The following is an 11351-nucleotide window of genomic DNA, read 5'->3' on the forward strand; positions in this document are numbered from 1 at the left end:
GTATTTAATGTTTTTTAAATTTTAATCTTCTTCTCAAAGTTAACCGATGTTTAAATTTAGAAAAAAACTTTTTCTGTTGAGGATTTTTCCGTTTTAAAATAATCCATTAAATTGATTATTTTGTTACTCCTTAAGCCTATTTATTCGTATAAACAAAAAATTTAAAAGCCTGCACATGTCCATTAAAAAGCAATAAACGGCGGACTATATTGAACCAAATTGTTTACTTTTAGCGAAATAACATAATCCAAAAATAAACTCATCCCACTGATCTGAGTCCAATAAAACAAAAGATTAAAAAAAACTTTTTATTAACCTACAAAAACTTGATTTATACTTTAATAATCTTCGTGTAAATACCTTCTGAAACATTGTACAAAATTGAGGTAGTGCTTGGATCAATCACAAGATTTCTTCGTGTCTTTGAACTCGCCAGAAATTTAAAATCATTTAATAACGCAGCAACAGCCAGTTTTGTTTTGACCATTCCAAAACGCAAACCTGCAAAATAACATACACACAATTCCCACTTTATTAAAAATTAGTACCTATGCAATTACGAGGACCGTCCCCAAATGGCAAATAAGTATAGGGAACGATGTTATTTTCATTACTGAACCGTTCCGGGTCAAACTTTAAAGGTTCAGGATAAAACTCCGGATCCCTCTGAAGTCCCAAAACCGGAATTATTACAGGAGTACCTTTATCAATTACTACGTCAGTTCCAGGTACTTGATAAGGCTTGACACAGATGCGATTCAACATTGGAAGAGGAGGATACTTTCTCATGGTTTCTGCAAAACCAATATTTTTCCTTCTTGAACATAACTTACTAAAGTCTTACCTTTGATAACTTTATCCAAAGTTGGCAAAGCGATAAGTTCCTCGTACACATATTTACTAACATCTCTCCCCAAATTTTTATCAATTTCTTCTCTCACTTTGTCTTGAAGGTCCTGATTGTGGGCCAATTCGTGAATACAGTAGCACATGGTTAAAGCCGAAGTTTTGAAACCAGCAATAAAGAAGAGAAACGATTGGGAAACTATCTCTTTGAGTGACATTCCGGCTGTTTCCCTCAGTTGCATCAACATGTGTAAAAAGTCGTTTCTGATGATGTTGTTTTTGTCTCGATATTCCATCGTTTCTTTGACTAAATTTGTAAAAAAATCTTCTACGATTTTATCATTGTATGCAATTTTTTCGATATTTCCCGGGTTCTGGAGACCCTCCTCTAATGCAACTCTTAATAATTTCCATCCGGAGTGATTGGAAATTCTGTTGACCATCTTGGAAAATTCGGTGTCAGGATGATCCAGACTGTTGCAATCAATTCCAAAAGAGGTGGAACCAATAACATCAGCAGTGAATCTCATTAGAATATCTTTAATGTCTATAACTTTTCTTGCTTCCGCAAATGGTTGAAAAACTTTGATCAGATTTTCACAATTTTGAACCACAATATTGTAGATACTTTTCATTTTCCCGGCTGTAAAACTAGGAGACATTTTTGTTCTAATATTTTTCCATTCTTCTCCCTTCATTGAGAAAATGTGACAACTGAGAGGTAACTCTTCTCCGTTTCCGTACATTCCTCTATCCACAAAATACTCAAAATCGGTTACCAACACTTTTTTAACTATATCTGGGTCTATAGGAAAATATATAGGACCGTTGAAAAAATAAATTCCTGCATGTTTATAGCCTTTGGCTTTGAAATGGTTGTAAAGAGTCTCCAAGCGACTATAAACACTTTGTTTACCCCAAACTGACGATGACAAATCCCCAAATGGAAAACGAGGTTTGCTAGTTGGAAGGCCTTTCTTCTTCCAGTAGGTGTAGCAGTATTGGTAGTAGAAATAGTACGCGGATAAGATTGAAACACCAGAAAGTGAAAGCAGTTGAATGACTGACACTTGTAAATCAAAGAGAAACATTGTTCACTTTCGGAGGTTGTAGACTAACTGGAAGTGAGTCAGAGTGTGATAATAATGAAGTTATTGGATATGTTTGTAGCGCTACGTGGTCCGATGGAGAGAGAGAGGTCATACAACAAAATATAAATAGCAAATAAATGCGATAATGTGTGTTAGATATGACCTTTTGACCTAAAGGTTTTGAAGATGATTGCTGTTGTGGGAGGGGAGCAAATTACTCATTAAAATCATTAAAAGTGCAAGAAATATCAAAGGTCTAATTTTAAAATTTTTGATTTTTTGCTACTTATTAGTAGCATATTTGAAAACTCAAAAAAAAATTTTTTTTAACTTGCCCCAATAACATGTTATGCACTTTTCTCTAGAAGTTTCTAAGAAAACTAGAATTGGTAAAATTTAAAAAATTTCGATTTTTTGAAAAAAGTTAAAGTGACTACTAGTGTTTAAAAACTCAAAAAAATCGTTTTTTTTTTTTTTAAACAAGCTTCATAACGTTTTATGCACTTTTCTAAGTTTGTAGGACCATTATAAAAGTGTAAAAAGTGTTAAAAAAATAATTTTCACGATATAAGAGCATTCTTATGCTCTCTGCTTGTTATGGTTATTAGAATGACAGCAAAATAGCTGACCAAATTTTTACAAAAATAAATTTCTTGCGTTTCTACAACGTTTTATGCACTTCTCTCTCTTGGGTCTCTAGGAATACATTTGGTTCAATTTTGAAATTTCTAATTTTTTCGATTTTTGTCAAAATTTTGATCGATTTTTAGTACCCGGAGCGGATATATTAAATCGATGTTTAGTACCGTTAGAACGCACTTTTAATTTCCTATCTTATAAAAAGCTTATTTTTCTGTGGCACTGCTAAAAACAAAAATAGTTAAAATTTGAATTCGACAAAGGTCAAAACGGTTTGTATGCAAATTTGTCAGTTTTTTTGATCACCATCATCAATAACTTCTAAACTATCAAGAATTTTGCGGTTTTCTTGAGACCAATTGACTCCCCGAAACATTTTACATAGGTATAATACAAAACATGAACCGTTTCAACATACTTTAGCCGAAATTTATTAAATAAAAAGGAGTAAAACTTTTGAATACCCTTTCTTTAAAAATGGTCATTTTGAACATGCTTTTACTTAAATTTGAATTAGAACCTTCAACAGAACATTGGTGGCTAATTTTTATACAAGTTACCAACCGAGCATGTTTTACGGGTTGACTATAAAAGAAAATCTATTCCTTAACATATTTAATTTATTAAACCATAGTAATTATAGAATAATGTCGAATTAAATTAATTACAAAATAAACTTAAAGTTCTTCTATAATTAATCATATTTAACAAATGTTTAATTTAGACAACTCTTAAAACATCCCAGTTGGTATTCGGTGTTATGCAACCTCTAAAACAATGTTAAGGTTGAAAGTGTAATATGTTTTCTAATCAAAAACTTACCGTTTGGCCCTAAAATTCCTTCTCTATTTTTTTAGATATAAAGTAAAAATCTTAACAATCATTATTATTTAATATTTCTATTTGCTTCCAAAAAAAGTTTTATAATTTTTATACAAAGCGTCTCATCCAAGATTTTTTATTTGTAATAAATAAATATCAATAATATTTTTAACAGTTGTTACGTTACATTAGAAGCCATAAAATTAAAAGATAAAGTAGATTTCAACAATTAAAAAAACTATTTATTTTATTTAACAAAAGATAAGTGAGACAAACTACGTTTTCATGTTAATTAGTAGTCTTTTTTATTTATCCTGTAAAGCCCTTAATAGTATAGTAGGTAAGTACTTTCAATACAATAATTTCAAAAATATATTTTTATTTAATTTTATGAAGGTTAATTACCTCTATCATTTTTATTTTAAATTCCTATCTTGGCAGTTTTAAAATTCAGCGATTTGTAAATTAAGCAGTTTTTTTTCTGATGTATTGTTAAGGTCGGTTCCACTTTTCATTGATTTATATTCTTACCGAAAGCAATTTCCGATAGTTAATTCAATATTAATTAAAGACAAGAACAGAAAACGGAAATAGAGTTATTTGCTTCCAAGTTAAAAAAAATCAATAAAATAATGATTCTATCGGTAAAAAGCAGGTAAATTTTGGTGGAATAGTATAATGGATAATCACTAATCAAGCATAATTAACGTAAAATTAATACAAATTAAGTTTTTTGTTAAACATTTTTTTATCTAATTTATTTTATTTCGGCGATAATAGTTTAATAAAATTATAAACACAAAATGTTTTTGCACTGATTTGATATCATTTGATAACGAATTTACTCGTAAAGTCGTAAACGGTAAAATGTTTCAATGTGAGAATTAATAAATATGTAGATATTTAGAATGATATGATTATTAAATACTTACATTATTTTTGTTTTTATAGAAATACGCGATACGTTTATTTATAGAAATAAACAATTATTCTTTATAATAAAATAAGGGTAAAGCCTTCGAAACTGTAGAATTTTAAACTGAATTCAATGCGTAAGCGTAAAAAACCTGCTTCTATCTATTAGGCATATTATTTAAGTGACAACAAGTAACATAACACACATTAATATCTAATTAGTACATATTTAGTAATTATATTTGTCCGTTGGTGTAAAATTAAATTTCGGCACCTGCAGTAAAGCACCTGATGCTGATAATCATCAATGCACTGATAAAACAAAGAAAAAATTTCAAAAATTCTTCACTTCGTGCTGTAAATACATGCGAAATATTCGTCCACTTTCATGATACGAGTAAATTCACCCGTTTTCCGTAACACTAACACTTTCTACTTACATGGCCGATTGTAAAGTGAAGGGAAAACACAAGACAGAATTTATAAATATAGGTTTGGCTGGATTGCTGATTCTAGTGAATTGAAACTCTTCAGTGCAAGCAGATCATCCCTCAATCAAAAATGAAATTGAACGTTATGTAAGTCAATCAATTACGATATTTTTTAACCTAGATTTACGAAAAATTGCATTTTTTATTTTGCATTAAAGGTCTAAGACACAACGAACAGTTTTGCTTTCATATTTTACTGCAACTCGATTCTATGATTTATGCATACTTACTTTTATACACCTACACTACTAGTTGTAATCTTGGATGAAACATCTAATCATCTATTTAAATCTTTTTCTTTTTCTTGCCGCCTCCAGCAGAATTGATAGATCCTTACGTAACAATGTGAAATCGAATTTTTTCGCTCTGATAAAATTATAAACGTAAAAGCTGTGGGGTTTTATCACAATGAAGCTTATTTGTCAAAAATCTTATTTTCTTTTCCAACTGGAAATATGTCAAATATGCACGCCTGGAAGGTCCTTTCTGAAGCAATTTGACATTGAACAAGCCAAAAAGAGAGGTCGACATTTAATGCAGACCTCCTTCTAGCAGCAGGAAATGAAAAAATGCATTTAGTTCTGCAAGACGGTGCGCATCACCAGTGAAATAAAATTAACCTCTTTAGCTCAGCGTTGAATTATGAAATCTGCAAATTTTACGCAACAACTCTGTCAATAATTAAAAGCGACTTATTATTTAAAAACTTGGGCAATGCCGTTTTCGATTGACGTACGAGAAGTGGAAAAATGCGAGCAAATCTTAAATTGGGTTAATTATTTCCTGTTGTGTCAAATGTTGCTAAGTTTAAGTATTACAGGTTATTCTTAAAGTCTTGTAACAATTAATCTTTCGCAACCTTGAGGATAAAAAAATCTTGATTCTTGTGTGATTATTTTGAACTTTATTTTTAATTTTTACAGGAATGTGAAAAAGTGGTAAAAGATGGTAACCTTAAGTGAAGCAGAAGCTTGTTTGATTTATTCAATGTCCTTGAAGTTGGACCACTTTTAACACAAAATTATTAGAACTGTAATTTCTTAATTTACTTAATTAGGTTATCTGTTTATTAATGTTTTCTTTTAATGTTGTGTAAAATTCACAAATTCCTGTTACAAATGTAAACTTACCTTTATTTTGTACTGTTTTAATTTTATATTGCAAGAAATTGTTCACCTTGATTCAAAAAGAAAAATATTTGCATTGCATAATAAACAAAACTTACCCAGTCAGTATGCAAGTTCTAATCAGTGATTCTAGTAACTAAAATGCCATTTTTTTAACGCAGGACTTCAGTATATAAATCGTTTTTTTTTTTCTCCTCAATTGTTTTATGTTTATAAGTTTTGTAAATAATAATGTAATAAAGTAATAAAATTTGTAACTCTTCTATTTTAAATCACAAATAACAAACAGAAAAAAAAGTATACAGAGTGAATATAAAAAATGGAACCAAGCGGTTTTTTTTGCCTCCAGAAAACAATAATTAATATAAATTAAAGTAATATAAAAAATGTGATAGTATTTTGAAAACGAAATTTTGTTTTGTTTTTCAGTTATGCGATTTTTTATCAAAATTGCAAATTATGTAAGATGTTTTTTGTAAAAAATTAAATATAAAGTAGATAGTTGTAATCATTAAATTATAACCTTCATGAAAGAAATGGTTTTACAGTGGGTTGCCATTTAAAAAAATATTTTTTTTGAAGAACTCAAAAACAAAAGAAAATTTCGAAAAAAAATATTCTTTATAAAACAACACATTTTTATAGTACTTTATCATTCATCAATTGGTTTTTCTAAAAAATAAATAGTTTTAGCAAAAAACGTTTGGTTCCATACTTTTTATTCATCTGGTATAACTACAATAACAAGGAAAGCAACTATCAATTATTTACTCTTTCATTTTATAAAATTTAAACTGTTTTCTTATTTTGTTTATTAGACCAATTGCATTCTACAATTTTAAATTTATCGATAGAATAAAACACTTTATTTTAAAAAATACCAAATAGTTACTAGTATTCAGAATAATGATAAAATTTTAGCAAAAATGTTAATATCTGATTCTTAAATGTCATCAACAAAAGAAAAGAAAACCAATAAATAATTCATGCTAAAGTAGAGTAAAAGTTCACAATTTTATTCTCTGCATAACATTAAAGTAAATAATTAGGTATTGTTGCCACGTTAAGGACAAAAAGTGCATACAAAAAAAGCACATTATAATGCAGTCATATAAAAAAAAATCATTTTATACCCAAAATTAGACTTTTTTTACTAGATCACATGATTTCAAAATCATAATACTCCAGAGTCGTCGCCCTTGAACTTTACATTTTTGACATATTAAAACATTTCTTCGACTTGCACGTGACCACATTTTTTGGGAAGACAAATCTTGTTTTTTCTAATGAACTGGTTCATTAGAATTTACAATTTTTTAAAGTAGGTAAATAAAACCTCATAATTTTTGAATTCTAGAAGAATTAAACAAATTCCAAACCAATGAAGAGGTTTTATTTCAGCTAATTACAAGTTGCAAAAGATTATGATTTATTTTTTGGCAAATGGGCGTATATTTCAGCAGATTTCTATTTCGCTTTGTCTGCTACACCCACTTGTCTAATTACGTTATAATTAAAAGCATAAAGACATATTCCATCAGTTGCGGAACCTCTTATTATATTCTTATAGCCTGAATTTAAATGAGAGAAACTTTCTGATAATATTAATGTTTTTCAACAATTAGATATTGCATGGTATTATAACAAGTTCAAATTTGTGTAATATTTTACCAATTCTGGTAATTCTTTAGACAAATCATTTTAATGTTTAATTTTTTACGAATGCAATCCAAATGTGAAATTTCTTCGTCACAATGAAACTTGGCTCTAATCATTTGAAAGAGCTTTCACTTCAACTCATCAAAATGATTACTAATTAGTACTGAAGCATGAGTAAGAAAGTCACTTCACTATTTGTACAAATGTTAATAATTTGATATTATTAACTTGTTAAAACTGGTTATGGTGATGATGTCAGTTGAAGAAACTTATCCCAAAAGAATCTTTTTAGTTGCTTAACATTGACATTGATGCTGACTGTTCATTTTAGGACTTTTTGTCAAATTGTTTCATTGTAAAGGAAGAAATGTCAAGCGTTGCGAAACGCAACGCTCGGTTGTTGCAAGGATGTTGAACAGGTTTATCGAAAGTGTAAAGCCCGACAAGAAAGGCGCTGCCAGGAATTTAATTAAATACTGACATCACTGCCTGGCGTCGATTATTTCTACAAGATATCGTCAGATTTGTCTTAAATAACAGTCAAATATTCAAATCGATAAGTTAATTACATAATAAAAGTACAATTCACTTGTTCAGTAAATCTAACATTGCAAAGTTTTAGCAAGTCTAGTGTAAAACTGATTGAATACATTTTTAAATGTCTCGCCCAGAACCTTGACCAAAAAATTACATAAATGACGTAATTCATTTAAAGTGCACAAATACTTGAACATTAATACCACTTATTGTTTTATCTACTAGTATACATGTCAGCCAAATAAATTACAATCTGACCTATGACATCTCACTTTCACTGCACAAACCACGTGAGATCATTTTTTCTAAATTGTATTACCACATATGTAAAGTGCTTGCAGAGATTTGCTCGCAGATATGCAGTACAATGTATTTGATAATCAAAATGAATGTATCTAAAAAGATCATTAAGGATAAAACAATTTTCTTGACAACTTTTAATACTAAAATTAACATGTGAAAATTTTAATATTGCAATAAATAATATTATATAAGTATTAAAAAAATAATAGTGTATCCACCTACTCAAATTTCCGGGAAATATGAAATAAATAATTACATTTATTTTGTACTCAATGTTAAAAAGCGCTTTTATCAATTAATTTCAGTCGATAAAGTAGTCTTTTATCGTCTAGTGAAATAAAGTAATTTTTATCTACTGTTTATATTTTATCAACTAATTTCAGTAGATAATGTAGTCTTTTATCGCCTAGAGAAATAAAGTAATTTTTGTCTACAGTTTATATTCGGCCAGATACGAGAAATTCTGGTGAGTGAGTACAGTAGATAAACAATTTCTTTATCGTCTTGTATAATAAATAACTATTATTATTATTATTTGTAGTTTACTTTTTTTGCATGTAATTATTATTTTGGGTATTTTGTTATTTATTTCAATTTTAATTTTATTAAATACGTTTTTTTATTTTTATTTTTTTCTTTGTAATAAACATCATTTATTATTATTCAAAAAAAAACCTGTTAGAAAAATACAAATATGTACTCGTACCTTCAAAAAATCAAAATTTAAAACTGAGCCAAAATCTACCATAAAAATTTGATCGATTACCAAATATTGTCAAAAATCTCATCCAGAAGCAAAAAGTATTATAGCTGAGCTTTTTGATGAAACATTTATTTTAGATCAATCAACTATAATCAAGGTGATTTAGAGTTATTTATTTTAACAAAATTTTGATGGTCAAGTTTTATCAAATTTAACACAACATGTATTAATTAACATTTTCAAAAATTATGTACCTACATCAAAATAGTAAATAATGCAATAATTTAGTTTGACTGTATTTTAAAGTAAAAAACTTGTTGGATAAGTTGTAATAAATTAAATTCTATATTATAGTAATTGCTCGATAATTAATTTAAAAATATGTTTTACAGAGTGTTATTCGCTCTAGTCTTTTTAATAGCATTAACTTCAGCTCGACCAGCAGAAGAAGAATATGCAGAATACGAAGATGAACCAGCGCCTCCACCAAAAAAAACTCCAGCACGTAGTTCCCTAATCGGAAGACGGAATCCCTTAGCTGCCAGAAACGCCAAAACTACTTCAACAACAACAGCAACACCACCAGCGGTAATTATCATAAAAAAAGTGTAAAAACGAAAATGGTATTTTTCAACTTGAACTACTTTGGTAAAATTTCATTTGAAAAAAACATGTGATGCAAATGTGACCGGTTTTGATTGGGTTACATATTTAAGTAATGTGGTTTTTTGGTAATGAAATTTGATAATTTATATTAAAAAAAAATGTTTGTATTTGAGTTAATTTTGTGTCCGGCTACGATTTATGAAAGCTGAGTAGAAAACTTGTCAAGTTTTGAAACTCGCTGTAAATTTACCAGGTGACAATATGGTAATAATTTGGTGGCGCCTAAAAGTATTTCGAACTTTCTTTTAACCTAGTATGAAAATGTCTCCATTGCATATCCGAAATAAAAACAACGTGGTGCGTCACCAAGTGAGAGTCCTTATCAATTTAACATCGACTTTCCAAGAATTCAGTGTAAATCGACATTTACATACCGTAATAAAATACAAAATCCACGATTTCACGCACAATAAACTAGTTCAAATTACACAATCCACTCAAGTTTTCATGGCGCCTAATTAACTAACTTGTTGACATGTCGTTTGTTAGGAGGAGGAGGAAGAAGAAGTCGTCGATGAAGCTGAAGGAGAAGAAAAGCAAGAACAGACGAGTTCCACCACAGAAGCGCCGAAAAAATTCCTGAAAGGGGGAATTGTGCGACCTTTCAGGAGCAACGACGAATTATTAGCAACCTTGAAACGTAGGAGGGAACAAGCAGCTAGCAGTATGTGGTTTAGAAAAGAAAACCTTGTTACAAATACTATTTTTTAGACAAACATTCCAAAGTAAATCACGCGAGTGAAGCGGAGGAATCGGCTCCAGCCCCAGTACACAACGAGCCAGTTTCCAAGCCCTCGAGGGCTTCTGCAGGAAGAAGGAGATTCAACAGTGCGAAGAACAATGAGCCAACTGCCGAAGAACAGCCTTCTTCGACCGCCGCTCCGGCCAGGACGGGCAGAAGATTTAGTTCCAGAAGCTAATTACAAAGATATTGTATAATTAAGACATATAAATTGTAAACTGTACAATAATAAACGTTTAGGAATGCGATAGTTATGTGACGTTCAAATATTTGTAAGGAATAGAAAATAGTTTTCGTATAAAGAAATTGTAAATAAATCTGACAAATATACCGATATTCACACAAGTAAATCAATTTTATTTTTACAAAATTAAATTATTCATTAAGCAAGCAACATTTTTTCATTTTTCATTTCCAAGAAAATAACTAGAATCATCTGATAAAAAAATACGAGTAAATAAAAGCTAATGAAAAATCATCTAGAATTTTTTCGAAATTTTTATTTAAATAAAAAGTGAGATACGAGTTAAGAATACTCATTTTAAAAATTAAATAAAACACCATTTTCGAAATAATCTTTCTTGGTAATACATAATTATTTACAAAAAGGAATAACAGGACTTTTTTGGAGAAGTTGTGTATTATAAATTATAGTTCTTTTGAAATTTTTATATTGGGTAAATTATTCAAAATAAATTACCTACATTTATTGAATTGTAAAATAATATTGGCACAGTTTGGGCCTGCGTATAAAAGTATCTTAATTACCTTTCTAATAATTAAGTATAAAAAATCCCTAAGCTCAATTAT

The 11351-nt window shown here is 29.2% G+C and overlaps 2 protein-coding genes across 2 annotated transcripts; one reads left to right on the forward strand and one right to left on the reverse strand.

The window, feature by feature from the left end:
- Positions 1 to 294: 294 nt before the first annotated feature.
- LOC123012835 (probable cytochrome P450 6a14) lies at positions 295 to 1953 on the reverse strand. The gene is made up of 3 exons (XM_044410998.1): positions 845 to 1953; positions 549 to 794; positions 295 to 501 (listed from the first exon to the last, which is right to left on the reverse strand). Exons 1-3 carry the CDS (start codon positions 1935 to 1937, stop codon positions 332 to 334), a joined length of 1509 nt encoding a protein of 502 aa, XP_044266933.1. The 5' UTR covers positions 1938 to 1953; the 3' UTR covers positions 295 to 331.
- Positions 1954 to 4767: 2814 nt separating this feature from the next.
- On the forward strand, positions 4768 to 10886 carry LOC123012526. Its single transcript, XM_044410520.1, has 4 exons — positions 4768 to 4891; positions 9526 to 9721; positions 10289 to 10463; positions 10511 to 10886. Exons 1-4 carry the CDS (start codon positions 4875 to 4877, stop codon positions 10717 to 10719), a joined length of 597 nt encoding a protein of 198 aa, XP_044266455.1. The 5' UTR covers positions 4768 to 4874; the 3' UTR covers positions 10720 to 10886.
- Positions 10887 to 11351: the final 465 nt, after the last annotated feature.

The sequence above is a fragment of the Tribolium madens genome, unplaced genomic scaffold, assembly GCF_015345945.1.
Source record: "Tribolium madens isolate multiple individuals breed KSU strain unplaced genomic scaffold, Tmad_KSU_1.1 Scaffold_96;HRSCAF=242;Tcas5.2_LG5, whole genome shotgun sequence".
Classification (NCBI taxonomy): Eukaryota; Metazoa; Arthropoda; class Insecta; order Coleoptera; family Tenebrionidae; genus Tribolium; species Tribolium madens.

Bases quoted from the DNA above. Each gene is read 5' to 3' on its own strand.
- LOC123012835 (XM_044410998.1), bottom strand. From the start codon at position 1,937: ATGTTTCTCTTTGATTTACAAGTGTCAGTCATTCAACTGCTTTCACTT. The intron at 795-844 runs GTAAGACTTTAG...TTGGTTTTGCAG, and splicing joins TTTGGATAAAGTTATCAAAG to AAACCATGAGAAAGTATCCT. The intron at 502-548 runs GTACTAATTTTT...GTTATTTTGCAG, and splicing joins CGGTCCTCGTAATTGCATAG to GTTTGCGTTTTGGAATGGTC.
- LOC123012526 (XM_044410520.1), top strand. The intron at 9,722-10,288 runs GTAATTATCATA...GTCGTTTGTTAG, and splicing joins CAACAGCAACACCACCAGCG to GAGGAGGAGGAAGAAGAAGT. The intron at 10,464-10,510 runs GTATGTGGTTTA...ACTATTTTTTAG, and splicing joins GAGGGAACAAGCAGCTAGCA to ACAAACATTCCAAAGTAAAT.